Source organism: Megalops cyprinoides, chromosome 17 (genome assembly GCF_013368585.1).
Source record: "Megalops cyprinoides isolate fMegCyp1 chromosome 17, fMegCyp1.pri, whole genome shotgun sequence".
In the NCBI taxonomy this organism is placed as follows: domain Eukaryota; kingdom Metazoa; phylum Chordata; class Actinopteri; order Elopiformes; family Megalopidae; genus Megalops; species Megalops cyprinoides.
The window spans coordinates 17,242,040-17,262,700 of record NC_050599.1 but is presented as its reverse complement, the minus strand read 5'-3'; the positions used below and the strand labels follow the sequence as shown (position 1 = coordinate 17,262,700).

At 44.4% G+C, this 20,661-nt stretch overlaps 1 protein-coding gene across 1 annotated transcript; it reads right to left on the bottom strand.

Moving 5' to 3' along the window:
• Positions 1-162: 162 nt before the first annotated feature.
• rnf217 (ring finger protein 217) lies at positions 163-14,059 on the bottom strand. The gene is made up of 6 exons (XM_036549875.1): positions 12,609-14,059; positions 6,322-6,552; positions 5,754-5,918; positions 4,314-4,515; positions 3,548-3,619; positions 163-1,707 (listed from the first exon to the last, which is right to left on the bottom strand). Exons 1-6 carry the CDS (start codon positions 13,515-13,517, stop codon positions 1,631-1,633), a joined length of 1,656 nt encoding a protein of 551 aa, XP_036405768.1. The 5' UTR covers positions 13,518-14,059; the 3' UTR covers positions 163-1,630.
• Positions 14,060-20,661: the final 6,602 nt, after the last annotated feature.

Below are 20,661 nucleotides of genomic sequence, written 5' to 3'. Positions count from 1 at the left end.
ACATTTCAGTTGCTAAAGTTGCATCACAAATTTACAGTATGGAAGACTACAGCAAAGCCATTTTCATGCAGTGTAGCAGGTTTGACACTATCACCCGTTTAAAACAGGAGCTCCCCCACCCCACCCACCCACCCACCCCCAGCATTCTTAAAATGTCTCCTACAATAAATATTACTACAGTGTTTAGAATGAAACAACCATCATCAGCCCCTGGTTGGTTCCTTGTTGTTACCACACTCTGCGTGCAAAAGCCAAAGGGTAATGTTTTCATTAAATTATGATGAAAATAACTGAGATTTAAAATGGACCCATCTGAGATGGACATGCAATGAAAACATGTGTGTGTATGTGAATCTCACATAAATACAGTAATATTTCTCTCATGTTTCCATCTGATACCATTCTGCTGCTGTAGACACAAGCGTACACATGTGTGCATACACACACACACACACACACACACACACGCAAGCACGCACGCACACACACAGAGACCTTGTTTCTGAGTGGCCATCCTCCCATGCCTTCCCGACTTTGTGCAAAATCATTTACATCTAGAAAATATGAAGCCGAAGAAATTTCATCGTATTTTAAAGAATAGATGCATATCAATCCCCTGAGTATAGACAGGTACTGATACAGATAATAATATTTAAAAAACCCCTGGAAATGCTAAATATGGCAGTTAATTGCTGTTTGTGAACATGTCGTCCAGATGATGACATCATTGACCAGCGATGTCTGGCGATGGTAGGTGCCCTCATCTGTGATTATTTCCTTTCTCATAGTGAAATCAGGATTTGTATGCTATGGTCCAGAGAGCACAGGACTGGACAAAAGCAGTCAAGTGACTGAGAGAAGCAGACACCCAGCTTAACTAAAGCCTCATAAAAGCAGATAAATGCTTCACTCATACGCTCATTCACCCCTAAAAGAAGCCTTTTGAGGCACGGATTAGTCTTACAGCATGAATACATGGATCGCCTGGTTCATTAGTAAACACAAAGGTTAATATGACCATAAAGCTATCATTAGAAATATCTCAAAGATTTGTTTAAGGAATTTCCATTAGGAGAAGATGCCCCCTAATTTAATACCCCTTTTCCCTTGTGTATGGAAACATTGTTACGCTCCATAAAACATCCTGTTGTTGCTACCAGTCTGTACCCTTTTTCCCCTGAAAGTCTATATGGTTATGATTCACAACTTTCAATTCATTTAGGAATCAACTCCGGGGTTTTTACCTTTATCAACAGAAAAAAATAACTACTGAACAGGCAGGGTTTTTCATGTGACCACCAGAGAACAAGACCACTGACCAACAAGACCAGGCTTCTTCCTGGCACTCCGGCCCACTGCCAGCCTGCACAGCAGAACAGAGTGAAGTGAGCCCTGCTGGGTGTGGTTGGGGGGTGGGCGTGTCACATGGGTATGACATCAGAGATTCTGAATCCATTTGTGAGCGTCGGTCACAAGCTCGAAACCGCTGAGTCTGACCGTAAAGGGACCGTGTCCCCGTCAGGACCCCCAGGATCCCTGCGTTACCCCAGCGGCTCGCCCGTTTCCCCCTGGGCTGAGTGGATATTTTGGTATGTGCGGTTCCCCCCCGGTCCTCCGAGGAAACCCCGTGTCACAGCCAGCGTCCAGTCCCCTGAGAGCGCTTCCTCCGCTGCTTGCAGATGTAGTATACGGGGAAGGCTACAAGGCCTGTGGGGACAGAGGACACAGTCACTGTAGGAACCAGGCACTGAACCCCTTTCCCCACACTACCGCACTTTTACCTCACAACTGCTGTATTCTTGACTACCACCAGCTGTTACGTAAACACTGTCCAGCTGAATGTTAGATGTGCCGGCAGGAAAAGGCTTTTCACTGACATAACCTCTCGTCTACAGCCACAGCACTTATCAGGCCATAAACCACAGTCAGCTTTTTGTTCTCAGTTGTTAAAACACAAGAATAATTACTTCAAACAATATTTTAGGTACTATGGGCAACATCCTGACAACTTGACCAATTATACAGAGTCATAACTCTGAAATACAAATAATCGTAAAACTATCACTGTCATCATCATCACCACAACTGTAATGATCAGTTCAGCAGCTTATTGTACATTACCATAACCCTAACAGCAAATCAGCATAGCAGCTTATAGCTCATAACCATAACCCTAACAGCAAATCAGTATAGCAGCTCATAGCTCATCACCATAACCCTTACAGCAAGCCTGTATAGCAGCTTATAGTTAATTACCATAACCCTAATAGCAAGTCAGTATAGCATGTTATAGTCCATTACCATAATTGTGACAGCAGGTCAAAATTGCAGCTTATTGTTAATTGCCATAACCTTAATAGCAAATCAGTTTGGCATCTTACTGTTCATCACCATAACCTTAATAGTAAATCAGCAGCTTATAGTTCATTATGTAATAGGTACGTAGCTTGAAAGTAACCCATACAATAGCATGACATGCACTGTTCATTCTGCCAATAAAAAAACATAATCTGATTGACCACAACAAAATTCCTCATCCAAGGCTTGTATGAAAATGGGTGAATCCCCTCTGCTAGTATTCTCAGTGCGATCTGTAGGAGAGACATAGCTACACCTCATGTTGTTGCCAGAAGTGGATAAAATGCTGCTCAAGTTTGCTGCGGGAGTCACTTCACGCTGATTCTCTTAGTTCCCATGGTCCCCTTGGTGTGTCTTATTCACACAGAGGAACAGAGTGCCACATGCAGACACACTGATAAACACACATCTTGTCACCTTTTAACATGAACTCTCACACAATCCAATAAACAAGGCCCGAATAAATATAGCCCACTTCCTGCATGTCACAACATGGTTGACCTCTGCAAGAATCTGGCTTCTTTTCCGTTGCAGCTCTTCTGGGTGGTAAAAACTTTCCTGTGAGAGCCATTCAAGCTGAATCAACAATTTTTTTGAAGCTGAAAACAGCATGTCATGTACTGCGTTGAAACCACAGCATGAAGCAAATGAATGAGATGTGCTACAGCATACTCAAAACAAGATATCTGCAAGTAACTGACCAAAGTAAGTCTGTCAAAAAAAGCACTAGTATATGAATATTAGCACAGCTTGGGTGCTTTGCCTCATAACTAATATGCCCTGAGCTGAGCCAATATTCAAGATTTATCAAAGCCTGAAGTATCAAACTTCTTTTTTCTAAACTGCATCAATGCTTAACTGGCACACTAAATTTCAAAATGGAAGAATATATTAGGTATATATTAGGTAGTTATCAAATTTTGCTTGTGAGAGAAACCAGCGAGCATCACATGATTACCACCAGGTAGCGAACACTATCTGCATCATAAATATATCCTTAGATGACTTCATAGCTACAGTAGCAAACAATGTTTTTTTATTGTTTGTACTGTAGGATGCACACCTGATGCACACAGATCACACCTTAGACGACAAAGCTTGTATGAAACCATTAAGAGAGAAGGGAAATATAGAGCTGAACCAATCAAAAATTCAAAAGCCTGCTGTTTTGAGTAGTTCTTTCACTTACCTATGACAAGGGCTACAGCTCCAAACACGACCACCAGGACAATGACCAGAGGAGCTACTAAAACTTTACTTGCTGGAAGGAACGAGAGAGTAAATCATGAGTATCCTACTTTACAGAGTTTGTCAGCTTAAGTCACGTGAAGCATAACTAGGGTATGCATATTTTAAAAAAATCAAAAATCAATAACTTATTATTATCAATAATAATAGAAAATTACAACAAAGGCCAAGTAAATTTGTGTATAATTTGTGTATAAGTTTTTATTTGTAGTTAAATTTCAATCAATTTCTTTGCCTTCACATCATATTTCGATATGCATGCCAGCTTTAGGGAAGGTCCAAGCAATACATGTGACCTCTGTGAGATGCATTAGTGCTCATATTGAGTCAGCTATCATGTGACAAGATGGTCTGGTGACGACCCACTGACCTGTGGCTGAATCCCTGTCTACTCACTGACACTGACAACTAATGTATAGCATGTCCCCAAATGTTAATCATATGCATGTCCCCAAATGTCACTAACTTAAATGTTGCTACATGCATTGAACCCAGTACACCGCTTTTACAAAGCTGAATCACACACATGTGCATCCAGCCAAGCACTTTGACAGGGTTTCCTTTTTTCAAAAGAGAACCCAATATTACACTGATGCAGCCTTAATCAAGGTGTAGTATGTTCCTTTATTCTAACTGAACAGAGGGAGTCCAGGCCAAGCCGAGCCAAGCCAAGCTAAGCTGGACTGGGTAGAGGTGTGTGGACTCACCGCAGACAGACCCTCGCACCAGCCTGCGCAGGTGTGGCTTCTCCGGCAGGTAGCGGTATTTACAGCCGAAGACACTCAGGTTGGAGGTGTGGTCCCCGAAGAAGCGGAGGTGCCTGTACTTCTCCCCGCACCGGTAACAGAAGTTCGTGTTGCATTGAGTGCAGGTCATGTGATCACAGCCTTCGGTCCTCTGGATGTGGATCTGTGAGGATGACATCATCAGTGTGTGACTTAAGCATGGGGGGGGGGGCAGCACATGCCATTAATCTAGCTGTGCTGCATATGAAATCGCTGGCCTCTACTTATCACCCTAACTGTGGAATCACCAGCTGTACATTTAGCTGGCTTCACCACAACATCCCCTACACAGCAGGCAGACCATGACAAATACAATCGCCCAAAGCAGTACAAGTCCCACAGAGCACAAAACAGATGTCAAATGGAGGACAGGTGCATCTCCCGGATGACATCCGAGTGATTCATGGGCTCCAGACGAGTTGCAGTGCGCTGAAAGCGGTGCGGCAAAGAGCCCAGGCCCATGTAACCACCCGTATTCAAGCAGGACAAAAGCAATAATGTTCCGCTGCTGGAGACTGCTGCATTGTCAGCAAATGACAGTAGGACTCAAAACAAGCACTTCTGAATTCCCCTGTTTCTTATGTGCCACGATTATCGGGCCAAAGGCTTGTATCTCTAAGAGAAATAAAACATACAGAATAGTCTGACTTTGCTTCCACTCCAGTTTAATCCAGCTGGCATGGTTTCAAGCTCTAATGAATGTACACTCTTTCTTATATGACCTGCTACAGGTGCGGTTCACTGTACTTGCAGGATTTAAAGAGCACGTGTTACAAATCTTCAAATGGAACAGGAGCTTCTTGTCCACTCCAGAATCACACTCCTCTTATGATGACTGCTTCTTTTTCTAATTCACATTAACAGTTTCTGAGGGACCTCTGCAAGTGACAGATCCCTCAAAAAAAAACAGATCAGTTCTGTGTTTGCTGATCTCTAAAAGGCATCTGTGTAGAAAACAAACAGCTGACAAAGCTCGGTACATCTAATTTGGTATTGATTTTCTGCCCAGGACACAGTCTTATGACTTCCTGGCGATGTTTCCAGTTTCCAGTGATTGTTCTGAGGTAGCAAAAAACTCCATCTTCCCCCTACCCATGCCCATCCTCAGAGAAATCCTGACATAAAATCAAAGAATAAAATAAAATTCATGGCCCTGTAAGGACCTCACACATGGAAAAATGTTTCTATTTTAACTTGACTCTGGTGCAGAGAAACACTACTGTAGGCCTGTCACCCTTAAACTATATACATGGCAGGAAGAGGGAGTCACCAAGGGCAGAGTGCAGGTCTTCTGCAAGACTTGTGCACTTTCTCCTCCGGGGCACAGGGGGGAGCCGTGGAGCAGCAGTCCCAATTACTTACCTTGCACCGGGGGCATTTCTGTGCATTCCTCTGGCCATGCTCAATGACACTGGCCCAGTGCCTCAGCAGCTTGTCCCCCTTCCTGTAGTCCCTGCACTTCAGGCCTTCATGCCAAGGTGCATGGCACTTGAAGCACCACACAAACTGGCACTTTGTGCACTGGATCTGCCAGAGAACAAGCACACATGCAATTGGTTAAAGGAAAAGCATGTGGCAGAAATCTATAACACAGAATTGGCTGGCATTCAACTGCTTTCCATGGCCCTCAGAGAAAAACAGCAGGGAAGCCAGTGCAAAAATTCGCTTTGAGAAAGTGTTGCCACATAGAAGCTCTGGATCAAGAAAACAGTCTAACCTAACAACCCTGTAGTTAAGCTGTCACTGCTATAATTTCCGTATTTTGGCAAAACAGAGAAAAATGCCTTTTATAAGTGGACCATCTTGTAACATATTATTTTCAGCATTACAATGACTTTGAGTGCTCCAGGGCACCCTGCTACCATAGTTACCACAACACCAGAGTTCCAGCAGCTCTGACTCACTGAACCAAGGGCGCAATTCAGCTTACCTTGTACTTGTGCTCGGCCCTGCTGGGCGCCTGCTGGCCCCGGCCCTTCAGAGAGGTGAACAGACTGCACTGCGGGCAGGGCTTGGTGCTGGAGTCCACCCGGCCCAACTCCAGGAAGTACTTATACTTGGCCACTTCCTCGCTGGCTAGATGCGCCAGGATCACGTTCTCCTCCAGATAGCCGCTGCACTCTGTGATGGGACACACGATGTCCACCTTCCCCACGCGCACCTGGACACAGGCACATACACATACACACATGCGCACACACACACAGAAAAGATGGCTCAGAGTCATGACTCATAGCACAAGCCAAGCCTGGAACTGTGATGAAACGTAGTAACACCGCAAGACTCGCACAACAAACCCAAAATGTTAAATGTTTCAACCGAACAAGCTGATGCAACTTAAAGTATGACAGTAGATATGTCAACCTCCCACTCACGCCCTGCTATAACCACTTTGGTGATGTACCATAAGCACTCAAGTAGCTAGCAGTTGATTCATTAGCTTGTTTTTCGTATATGAGTGTCAAACTAAGAGGCCCAGGAAAATTGTTATAGCACGGAAATTGTTAATGCGAAAATTGCAGCTGAAGCCATACTAAATGGCTGGTGCAGCGGACCTCACTCAGTTCACCTGTGTTGATCTTGAACTGTGTGGTGTGCCTGTACATGAGTATGTGGCCGACTGTAAGCGGGGGCAGGGGGGGGGTCACAGGACCAGCCTTCGAAAGCAGCCAGAACAAACAACATGAGAAACACTGACAAGAACGCACTATGCACACAGTGTGTGTTTGACCATGCAAACATCCATCTGAAGATGCAACATGGTACCTGTGGATTTAGCCAAATTAGAGGGGGCGGAGTGCAGCATTTGCACCAGACACCGCACCTGCAGAGTGTCTCATCTCAGTTTCCTGACTGAGGTGGCGTGAGAACGCCCCGCGGGGCGTTTTCGTGACTCTCAGCAGATGAATAACTTACGACACAATGATGGATAGCTCAATGCCTGGTGACCTTTACAGCCTAAAAAGACACCGCACGAGGATCTTTCGCAGCAATAAGATCGATATCACGGTAATATCACATGCGTTGCTATGATGATAACGCACGCTAACGTGTCAGACAGCAGCTTCCTGAGAGCTCTGGACCGGCTCCGTGAATAAGCTCACACGCTGTGGGGGTAGACGGGTTAGCATGTGGAAAACTACCCCGCAGGATCCAGTGAAAGACCTCTTTTGTGCGGAGCTTAGCCCCCTGGCCGTGCCGGGGCCTCAGGGCCCCCCCCGGAACCAGGCAGAGAGGCGAGGATTACCCAATTCCACTCCTGACCTCCCTAATCCCTCTGTCTCTGGGAGTGCAGAGTGGACGAGTGACGCACTGTTATTAGGTAATGCAGGGCAGGACCAAACTCTCCCCCATGCGGCGCTGAGCCGGCACAAGGCCCACGGAAGCCGTCATCTGCAGAGCCAGAACAATGCTATCGGGCATCGCAGCCGGCCGCCCCTCAGTTTAAGACATGATTTCATGGCCTAAGCATGATGCTGTCCGGTCTAGAGACACTGCAAAGGCAGCGTGTAGTGAAGGTGGCCGCCTGCCACAACACCGTGACCTCACTTCCTGTTCAGCTTGCTTGGGAAAGACATGCTCGCGCTATTAATGTGGTCACTTACAGAGTGAGGTTTTAGGGTGTCATGGATTTCAGGTCTATTGTGTTTATTTATTTATAACCATGCGTTGGGCTAACATCATGTTACAAAATACTGACTAAATTGGGGGGTAGGATTTTACCTTCCTGGTCTAGTCACTTGCACTCAGAAGTTACTGCAATCCTTTAAACCTGCGAGGCAAAGTGTCTTGGCTTACAGCGAGATCCTAATGAGACATGGCACACAGTTAAAGAGCTGTAACCTGTGCAGGCTGTGCCAAGTGAACAGGGACACGGGTTACATCATGGGGTGACCCTTTCCTGTCCTGTCCTGTCTGCGTTTATTACACCTTAGCTGTGAGTGTCTGCAGAACAGTCCATGCCACTCCCCACAGTCTGCGGACCAGCCATGGTCACATGACATGTAAAGACACCGCTACCTACGCTATGGTGATGTAACATACTATACTGCGCATCACTACTGCATAATGGCGATGTCAGGCAAAGTACTGTACATTACTGCTTTATGGTAATGGTGTCACATTTTATATAGCACATCACCGCTAAAGAGTAGCGGTGTCAGGTGACTTACTGTAAACCATTACTCTGCAGTGGTGCTGGTGGTGGGGGCTCAGAAGAGACTCAGGATGGATTCTCCTGGGCAGGGTGCCCTCAGTGAAGATTCCCGGTCCAGTGGTTCCCTCCCCCACTCCCATTCTGTCTAATCCTACAGTTGATCTAATAGTCGGAGACACTGGTTAACTTCATTAAGTGGACTGCGCATGGCCTGCAATGACTCCACCCTGCGGAGTAGCAGGTAAAAGGTGCATATAGCAGGGCCCTTCTGTGCATGACCTCACACACATTTTAATCCATAATGCCGGTCACCATAGAAACCCAGGGAACCAGATTTAAATGACACTGACACTCGATAGCCAGTGAACCTCAAATAATAGAGTACAAAACAATGAATATCACCAGGGGCGACATGGGCTTAACAACACCTTCAGTTACACTGATTTTAAGAAGCGAATAATAGCAGGGTTTAAAGACCACTTTCTGGAGGGATCAGTTGCTGTTAGAATTTTCAAACAGATGTTTTTTTTTTTTTAACTAGCCCGCACTATGTGATTAATATTACGATTTGCGTAGCTGTGAAGCAGGCCTGCTCATCAATGTATGTCAGCATAAACTGAGGACACCAAAAGAAAGCCACAGAGGTACCCTGCACCACCTCTCGACTGGCAATGTACTGTCACTTGTTGTCGAGCCAGTTCCAACCAATGAAATCTCTTGCATGATTCGATATGGCACCACAGGGAACCAAGCTCTGCTCCTGTCTCCAATTACAGTGCCCTGTGCCACGCAGACCTTCCAGAGGAAAGGCACGGCGAAGCCCCTTCCTGTGGGGCAGTCTGAATGGCCACATGACCATGACTGACTCGCTCACATCCTGCCCGACTGCCCAACGGCCCTGCAAACAACATCTAAAAGTTACAGACCGTAATAAAATGGCTGGGAGACGTAACTTTTCATTATATTTAAATGTCCCTGAATAAAAAGAGCTCAGCGGTTGTTACTGAAGACCCACCTATTCAGACTGCATATTGGCTACCCTTACTAAAAGTTGGAGCACTTAAGCATTGCTTCAGAGTATGATAGCACTGAGTCATACACTTCAGGCAATTAATCTTTTGATTCTTGTGGTACTTATGTTCTTTTAGTTTGGCACCAGTTATTGAGGTACCATGTGACACATTTACACCTTTGTACAAATTTTTGGTTCAAACAGTTTCTACATGTACTGCTGTTCACTTGACCTTATGCCATGCCCTTAATGTACAGGTCTTCACTTTGTAAGTCACCCCAGATTAGAGCATCTGCCAAATGAATATATGAAGGTGTGACCCAGTCTTTAGTCTACTTTCCACATCTAGCTGAGCTCTTTGCATGAGCAGCACTTTCTGCATCAAAAGAAAATTTCACACAAGACCAAGGATGAATGAGGGAAACCGTGTTTGCATCCATTACTGAAAATTAGCTATTTAAATGTGCCATTGGGACAGGCTGGCCACACTTCTCTTCAGGCAGTGTGCTGATTAAAGTGATCTGAAAGAGTAACACATTTCCATATCACTCATCTGTCCAGACCTGAATTATGACAGGCTGCATAATCATGGCAAAACAGTGTTCCTACCACATACAATCATACAAAATGAAATAATAGCGACAATGTACTCGAAAGAACTGAGAAACAACAGAAGTATCAGACAATCGCTAACTGTTCTGTCTGACAAAAGGGTCAGACTCACCACATAGATGAGTCAATCCCCAGAACATTACATTATGCTTAGCCTACATAGTTGCAAAACAAGACTCGGGCCTGAAGTACCAATGCGGATTGCGCAAGGCTCATGCCGCAAGCTTTCTTTTTGCATTCAGTTTGTGGAGGCTTGCTCAGAGCCCTGCCTTTCCATATAAAGCAGGGCAAAGCTGGTTGCAGACTCCATGAACGCATTGTGTTACGATGTAACGGTGATGTCAGCGGCGCTACTTTCCCTGGGGGTGTGCGAGTCCAGCTGGGCCGCAGGGGACACAGGGGGAAAATCTGCTAAATCCGCCTCTCGTGCACCGGGACACACAAGTCTGCTAAAGACCTCTCGAGAGACAGACGTAATCACCCGATGACGGTGAGCCTTCAGTTCCACTCGTTAGTACTCACATCTTCCTTACGTCGACACGCTTACAGCACAAGCGCTCACACTTCTACAGGTCATGGAAACCTTTCCTACACTTACGGAAAAGAGCCAGGCTGAAGGGTACAGTGACAGTGTCTCCACTCAGGAATACGGCCTGCAACCCTCAGTGTGGCATAGCTACTCATTCCAGAAATCAGCTGGCAATCAGAGGGTTGCAGGTACTATTCCCAGCTGAGACACCTTGATTGTACCTCCAAGCAAGGGACATCACCCGGTATTTGATGTAAAATACCAACTGACACATGTATAATAGATATACAGTATATACGCTTTCTAAGTGTGTTTGGAAAAGGGTATCTACCCAGCAAATGCATGACCTCATAAATAATACACATGCCTCCCAATCAATCGCTCCTAGTTCCAGCGCAATGTCATTCACATGACTCAGGGACTTGCAGGACAGCAGGTGTAAACTGACAGGTTTAGCAGGTTCTTACTTAAGCAAACCATCCCGGAGCAGAAAACACAGAGCTACCAGCCAACTGCAGACGTGGATCTGTAGCCTCCTGTAACGGCTTGGTCCACAGCAAGTGTCTGCTTTCCTGACGCGACCCCGGGAGGGTGGGGGTGGGGGGCTGTCTGTGGGGAAGAGAGATCCCGCATGGCATCAAGGCCCCGACAGGCTGCGATAGTGCAACATTCAAGGTCACAACGGACACATACCGTCAGCCACCAAATCAGAGGGACAGCATTTTTTTTAGGTGACAGACAACACTGTCATATTAATGTAATAACAGAAAACACATGTCAAGACTGGACTCTGCCTTTCAGAGCGGATACACTTCATTAAGGCCCAACTGTTATGACTGTTATCAATCAAAGCACTGCTGTTTCCCGTCTCCCTTCCCACAAACACACTGCCATCACTGTGGGAGGAAGAGAGAGCAATTTCACTTCCTGTCTGACTCTGTCCCTGTGTCTTCCTGCCGTCCCACTCGGCCTGGGGCTGAGAACATGAATGTTCCAGGCTGCTGAAACGAGCACTCTACCAGGCAGCGATTGTGATCAGGGCGGCGGACCAATCCGGCAAGCCCGTCTGGGCTACTGACATTGCTGAGTCAATAAAATGCAGGCAGGGGGCTTGGAGCACAGCATATCACTGCTGTTCACTTTATGCTGGAAATTACAATCTTTATTTTGAAGCAATGCTAGTTAGGAAAAGGCCTGTGACAAAAGACCTGACTTTTGAATGCACCTTCACTTGCAAGTACAACAATCGCATAACCTAATGCATATCACTCTGCTCATGGTACACTCACGTTGCCTTGAAGAGTCAAAACAAAAAAACTAAATTAGTCAGGAATTCAGCATGCTGGGACTTGTGTATAATGCTCCCCAGCTGACATAACACTACCGTATGCAGTATGATGTTTCTGCCCAACTGGCTGGCTAGGAGCTACAAAAAAGCAATCTGGCGCACGCTGGGTAACATGAGACACCCCCAGCGCTTCCTCCACACTTCACTGTGGGGGGTTTCCTCGTGCTGACAAGGACCACATGGGCCGAGCCAGAAACGGGGTTCTTGCGGGCGTATCCAACCACCAGATGGAAATGCATGCACCTGGCTACGTTATTGAACACACACGGAGTTGGAAATTTGTGAAACCAAAGAAGTCGAGTGATACCATAATAAGAGAACCACACCGGATAATCAGAGCTCCTGTTTTGAATGACCAAATCCTGAGATTAAAATTAACACTGTTACCCTTCTCAGGTTGTATTGTGGCCCATGTTGATGGAAAGACAAGGCACGAACAGCCAAATTCCAGACATGACCGCACATGTGGATATTGACAAAATTAAGGGGCCGGGATTTTGGATGTGGCAATAATACAGGACTGTGGCTTGTCGCTTGCCGTGTTACTTCAGAATGGTTACCTGCGAGCTGATGTATCTTTTCAGACATTCCTCGCAAACTGCCTTTTTGCAACAGTGTAACGGTTTGATGTGTTTGTCCTCCAGGCAGATGCGGCAGGTTAGGACGGCGGGCACGTTGTAGTCCCCGCCGTAAAAGTTGCTCAGCGTTCTGGGATCGATCAGATTGGAGATGGTGAAGGGCTCCTGGTACTGGGCCAGCTCCAAACCAGCCTGCTGCCGCGAATCCTCGACTGGTTGGACTGCGACGTCTGATGTCATTACCCCTCCATCCAGATCTGCCTGGCCTCCCAAATTATCCGCGTGTCTCCTATAGTTGTCGTTTGCTATACAGTACACAGTGCAGTAAACATGCTCCTTTGACTGGCAGGTGTCGTCGCTACCTCTTGATTTGGTCTCACGGTTTTCCTCCAAGTCACTTAATTCCACTTTATCCAAATCGGGTGCTGTTAATCCTGGCGTGTGTTCTGGGTTGACTTGCTCATTGCCACTGTGAATACAGTGCTTCGTTTCACTCGCTATGCACTTTTCTTTATCTTGACTTGTAACGTTGCTCACCGATACATCCCGAGTGTCTTTCCGTTCCTCCGTGGTATTGCTGTCAACACTAGCAAGAGACCTGGGTGTCCCGAAATTTCTCCTTAAAATATCCACCGCAGTTGTTTTTATAACACTGTCCCTTTCGATGGTTTCTTTACTACCCATCCTTTCCAACCTGTGTTTGTGAAACTCCAGAACCCCGTCAGGTGTTATAACTTTCATCTCTCTGTTGTCATGGGCAAAATCTGTGCTTTGTGTCCCAACTTCATCCGACACTTCGGATACATTACTGACAGTGTCTCCGTCGTAGCTGCTAGCAAGACTCGGCATTTTTTCCTCGGTAACATTCACACAGTTTGGTTCATCTTCCATTCCCGAGGTTAACTTCCCATTTATGCGCAGCTCTTTTTTTCACAACTCCAGATACAAACAAACAGAACGCAACTCTACCAGAGACCGTTTATCTCTTGAGAGACTACGCACTCTGCATTCCTTCCTGGTTCGGCTACAGAGTTCCGGTCGTTTCCTAAATTGTACCACTATGCAGTACTGCAGATGAAACTTTCGGTTCAGCAGTGGCAGGAACCGAGTTTTAAATGCAAAATGCATTGAGTGTGGTATCTTGTTACTGTCAATAGAGAATCTTTCGACTCCACTGTACTTCTGCTTCCGGGTCCCGGTTTGGAAAAAATAAATCCGTGGTGAGGCTTTTTGACTTTTCTCAAGCTAGGCTGCCATCCGTCCATTCTTTATGACAGTCGCCGCGCGGTGTTGTCACAGAGAGAAAACAAACAGCAGCCATGACACTGACGCGTAACTACAGCGATCATACGGTAATTTGGAAAACTTTGGCGTTCTGCAATCACAGGCGAGTCAAAAAGGGAGGCTGCTCAGCGACGCCTGCCAGCTGTCTACATTCGCTTGCAGCAAGGTGAAATCGACTGCCTCTGTATTATCTCTAATATAGGCGCACCAAAAAGGCGTGTCCCTAATTTCCGCGTTAGTGTTTTTGTATCATTGATTTTAATAAAAAGTAATAATAAAAAATCTGTCGGCTTCATACTTCGCTTCACGCTTTCTGTTATTAAAATGGGTTTGGGTGTCACAGTTATGACCGTGATTAGTGCCGTTGTTCTATTAATTGTTATTCACTTTTTCTGTTATCTGACTTATGATCGCTGAGAGAAACTTGCTGTTAATACAGTAAGTTAAATACCGTTTTCTCATTTCCTAGTTGGAACGGGAAAATCCTGCAAATCCAGTTGGTGCTGGGGAGAGTTTCATAAGGCTATTGTGTGTGCATCGGAAGCTACCGATAACTGAAAGTAACAACTTGCTGAAAACTGATTTTTTTTTTTTTTTTTTTTTCTTTAAACCTCATTTTAACAGAACAGATGACTGAATCGGCTTCCACAGAATAAAATATGACGAAGCGGAGGATAATAATGTGATGTATACATCAGTGGCTTAAATCACTTGCATTTCGGGGTTATAGGTTATTCAGAATCGACGTTACAAGCATTTATACAGACGGCAGGAATAGCACGTTCTAGCTGTTGGGTGAAATAGGTCGATGGTGCGGAGTGAATTTCACACCAGAGAGGTGAGGGTGGAGGTGACAATAACCGCAACCACATCATTTACTGTTGAGATAGCTACACAGACTGCAATGACCATCCTCAACACGAACATAAGACCATACACCAAAGATATGAAGCATGCGTTCTTGAACATGTTAAAATATATCCGGAATTTAAAATTCAACATAATTATTTCATCATTTATTAACAGGTTATTCTTAATGAAGGTATGCAGTATTCAATGTTATTGTAAACAAATGAAATAGGTCCAAATTGTGTTTTATGTTTTTTTTTTTTTCCTCCAAAGGCATCAATAGAACATAAGCAGACGGCTGTCTAAAGAGACCTACCAGTAGGGGACAGTAGAGTATCACCTTATTACTTCATGGCTGTTTCCACCAAACATTCCACTTCAGTGCTGAAGAATATTTATGCCAATGGCCCATGGAGTTGACCCTCGTTTCTCACAGCAACAATAATAAGGATAGAAATTGATTGCATTTACGTAGCACCATTCAAAGATTCAAAGTGCATTAACAGTGTGCTGTGGGCAGGCATGGGAGAGCAGGCCCTCGCATACATAGCCCCCACCTGTGTGAGGTGTGGCAGCCATTTTGCACCAGAAAGCTCACCGCACATCATGTGAGGAGGAGAGGGAATTACTAATTAAGCCAGTGCACTGCTTCCGGCTGCTTCAACATCCACGTTTTCTGTCCAGGTTCAGACCAAGCCCAGTCTGCTCAGCTTTAGCCATCAAACGGGAGCAAGTTAAAAGGTGGCATGGATGCTAGCACAGGAATAAGACTGGTGTGGAACACAATTCAAATATCGCAGTGGGAGTGAGCTCAAGGAGTTAACTCGGATGGATTGGATTCTATCTTGATTCACAAGGTTTTCTAGATACCCATTTGAGCTATTTTTAGACGTAACATTGATGTTGCCCATCCAAGCACACTGCTATGCTTGGTAATAGTCACCTGCTCCTTGCATTCAAGGTATAGACGGGCTTTACCAAGGACAATTTAAGCTGTTCTTCCTCTTTCTTTTCTTCTTATCTTCAAACTCATATACAGATAAAGCAAGATTGAATACAGCTGTTTTCCAAGTATTTCAGGAAATTCCTTGCAATGAAATTCTTGCTCCATACATAGTCTTATTTAATCATGCAAAATACTTTTTTTACAGGGGTATTTTACCATTATGTTGTGATTAATATGTCTTAAAAGGTATTGTTTAATGAATCGCTGGATTGAAATTTATATCTTATCTGACTTTTGCATTCATAGTTCTTATCAAAACTATGTTTCTGCTCATTATTTGTGAAAAGAAAGTTCTAGTTCATACAAATAATGGAATTTGAGTTTTTTTCATCAGAATATTGATGCTCAGTTTTGGGCTTAAGCCATCAAACTTACACTTTTCTCCCCAAATGTTCAGATTTGGCATTTGGAATTTAAGCATTTGGTGTTTGGCATTTAAAGACATAACCTTCAGGTCACCAATTGACAGTAACAGAGATGAAAACCTTCACTGCAATATTTTTTAATATTTTACTGATTATAATGTACTGCATAGTGGGTGGATTTTTTCTTCAATTGTTCAGAACTAATTTTCAGAGGGTTCCTGCCTTTCTGTGAAGCATGATTATGACCCATATTGCTCATTCAGTGAAAATTCACATTTTTTCCATTATCATCAGTGTCACCGGTGACAGCTCATTGTCCGTACCCAGGTGAATTTCCCTGCCAAGGGATTTAATTGGTTATTACGTAACAATGAATGGGCTTGTAGCTGCCGAAACCACTTATGAAATGTGAAAATGATGAAATCAAAAAAGCCGCTGATTCAGGGGTACGCTTAGTTTAGGGCATGTGAGGGTAAATTAGCTTTGTAATAGGCCACAGAGGACTAATGGAACCGTGCTGACTCGACACTTGATGGAAATTTGTTGATTTGTCATGACTAAGTGGACTCCAGGGGCTGTGTCCACATTCTCTTCTCTTGAAGAGAGGGAATAATGCAGATATGGAAGGGGGCCCAGCGTTTTCCTCCCAAGCATTGCATGTTAGCAGGGCTAAATGAACTGTGCCAAAGAACTGACTGGCACTTTGGGAGAGATGGGAAATGTCTCCGTTACTGGTTACAATCTGGAACTTAAATATTACAAACTTAAACACACACTGTACACTCAGAGTGTATGTTCACTTACACATGCAGCTTGCTGTTATTTTTTTATTAATGCATTTGACCTTTTTAATGATCTTGAATTCTTACAGAAGCCTACTGAACAGGAAATTCATGCTTTTACATTATTACATTATTGTCATTTAGCAGACCCTCTTATTCAGAGTGACTTACATGTTACAATTTTTACATGTTATCTATTTATACAGCTGGATATTTACTGAGGCAACTGTGGATTAAGTACCTCGCTCAAGGGTACAGCAGCAGTGTCCCAGCAGGGAATTGAAGTGGTAGCCTTTTGGTTACCTTACCACTATTCCTGTACTCTGAGCATTTTTATTACAGGTATTCTCTCAGGTATTCTCTCACTATAACAAATACAAGTGCCATAAACACTCAAAATATGTTGCTCACTGTAGATTTGTACCCTTGTAGGTGAATAATTTATTGAGGGTCAGAAAACAGGTTGCCTTCAACAAAAGCAGTGATAACTCACATGGATTAGTGAACCACATGACTTTCCTGGTCCTATGACTTGTGCCCCTGTCTCTCCTCTGATCTGTCATACCATGTAGGAAAATTTATAGCAGACACTGGGAGAGATGTCCAAACAGCGACCTCAGCACTGAAGCTTTTTCTTGGACCTCACCCATCATATACACCAGGCCAGGCCTCTGCCATTAGGAGAGGTGTGGCTGCTGGCTATCTTTCCAGTCAGTTTGCAGCCGGGCATATTTTATACATCTAGACACTTTACAGAAGGCAAAGTGCACACAACTCATCAGCCACGAACCCAAACCCCAGCTAGTGTTTTGTGTTACTGGCTTTCAAAAGAAATTGAATTCAGTCTCCAAATGTCACAGATCATATATTCTTTTAAAGCCACATATGGTTTTTGTGGCACTGCGCCCAGACAGAATATTCGATGGAGGTAGAAAAGAGACGTACACAATGGATGAGTGCCTGTGTCAGCGAAACGCAGCCTGGAAGTGGCCCAGCTGTCCGCAGCACGATTCAGCAATGTTCTGCTGTTTAACTCATATCAATCATCCTCCAGCAGTGACCGAGGAGCTGGTCCCTCATAGTGCACAAGCCCCCATTTATAAAGCACCGCACACCTAAACCACCAACTGAGTTAGCTTTGAACAGCTGATGAGGCTGGGTGAAACCAGGACATTTTCGGTGAGAAGTCTGACTGTTAAACTGCAATGTATCTGTCTGTTATTCAATGACAACGCGGGGCTGTTACAGCTAGTCACTCAAGCCTCTGTGATGTGTAACAAAGGTATAAGTGTGATGTATTATCAGTATGTAACTAACTCTAGTAGCACAGTGGTTAGGGTTCCAAGCCTCTAGACTAGAAGGTTGCAGGTCTGAATCTACATGTAGGGAACTCTATGAAATCTGAATTGCTTCAGTAAATATTCGAATATGCAAGCAGATAAAATGGAATAAAAACACAAGCTGCCTAACTCCTTAGGTATAAAGGTATCTTTAAAAAAGAGTATTTATAATAAATATTGAGAGTCACGGATGAGTAATCAGTTTAACTTGAGGAGTGTTGAGGAGTGAATCTCTTTCCACCTGATCATATTTCAGATACCTATGAGGAACATGTTTTTTAGAGAATCCAACTTCTGCAATGCCAGGTTTCCTTTGTTCAAAGGCCCGTGCTTTGTTTGCAAACCGAAGTTCTGATGGTCTCAGAGTCTTGGGTAACACTGAGGATCTTGCTGTGTTCTGCGTCTTGAGTAACGGTCTGAGTGTGTTTAGTGTCTTGGGTAACAGAGTCTGGCTGTGAAATAATGCTAGTAGGCAGGCTGGTGTGGTGCAGGGCTTTCTTGCGAGAAAAAAACAACAAGAAAGAAGAAGGTACACAAGGAGTCAGGATGTCCTGCCAGCACTACTGTAATCAATGCAGTCAGTGGGTGTGTGTAACTATAAACACCTGACTGTCACATTTAGCTGAAGAAAGACAAACAAAACGAGGTGCATTATTTAAACAGGTGATCTGGTGCCAACAAAAGTGGCTCAAAGTTGAATAAAAGCAACGTGGGGCCGTGGACATGGAGCTGGTGCCAATGTGCCGTGTAGGAAGTTGAGATTATTGACATCCTCTTCGTTTCAAAGGGGTGCTGGCTGTTGCTAGGGGAATGGCTGCTGTGTCTGTGTGTCACGCTGTTCTGGTGAAAAGACTGGCTCTGAACTCCAGAGGAAACCATTAGGACCTATAACAAAGGAATCGTAGCGAGACAGACTGTGGACTGAGACACGGTGCAGGTTGGTCAGCTCAGGAATGCATAGCTGTGTTATTAAGATGATTTTACATTGTGTTTCTTTTTTGTTCAGTTCTATGCATGCCTGGCTGACAATACATATTTCACTGTATGTACAGAGCACCGCCTGGAACTCCACTGTAAATAGATATCGTTGCACTTGATGTGCTATTGTGAGCCTGCCATTCATTTATTCAGTTTTTTGGACTTTTTGTTGAGCCTTGTGGCAATCATCACACTCACCCAAGGAGGAGGTGTTACAGAGCCATAAATGATGACACAGAGGAGACTTTTACTTGACTTTCACGCCTCCTTTATTCAAAACAATTAGCCACAAAACTCAACAAACATTAATGTTCATACGTTTATAAACAAGCAGAAAAAAACAGATGAGGGAGAGAAAGACAGAGAACATGAGACTCACCTTGTCATGCCAATAAAACAGTTTGAATTTGTGACGGGGAGTGAGAGACAGAGAAAGAGACACCTGTCAACTTGCCTTTTTCACATCCTGACTTTATTATATTTACAGTTGTTTTAAAAAGTAACAGAAATAGAAAACAGCTAAAACGAATCAAAAGTACAGTAGAAGTCAGCACTGAACCAAAGGTAAACAAATGGCATCATTTTCCAAGGATGCTTCTAGAAAGAATATTACCTGCGATAGTATGCCACAAAGCTCTTTTAATGTTGAAACAATTAATTAATTCGCCGTATGCCTTTTGAAAAAAAAAGCCTAATTGGAAATTTAGATCCGTACAACATCTTGTATATATCACAAAATATCAGAACTAGTTAAGAATTCATATTGACGTATTTACAACCCGGCATTAACTTCGGAAGGGCGTGGGACGCAGTGACAGTACATTTTGTGGTACAGGAGACTCACAGAGGCCTCCGGCAACAACGTCTGGTTTTCCAATGAAACACTCTGCCTCAGAACCACAGAACCACAGTCTACACAGCAGGAGTTTAACGGTGTTGACGCTGCTGCGTTTGTGTGCGTGTGGCACACTGCTTTGGAGTGCGTCGCACGCGGGGTCCCGCACGGTAGCGCTCACTTGCTGAGTGGCACAGCGGTTTTGCGGCTTCCCTCCCAACGCTTCTGAGAATCGTTTTGAAGCACAGCGCATGTCTAACACCTCCCAAGGTGCATTCTGGGACTTAACAAGCTGGGAGGCGTGTGCATGATAAAACGCGTCACAAAGAAATAGCCCCACAGAAGACTGAACACAGACCAGCTATAGCATTAGAATAGCGAGCCTATTCACAATGAATAGCCTATGTGAATAAAGATATTGATACCATATCTGTTATTTAAATGCTATTGCAAAACTACAGCCAGACCATAAAAATGGCAGTACGTAATCTGATGAGAAAGGTGTTCCAATGGCACATGTAGGTACACAAAATCAACCTTACAATGTGGAGCGGTCTAGGTAAAGCCTGTCTGATATTGGAGCCCAGGGCTCCCAA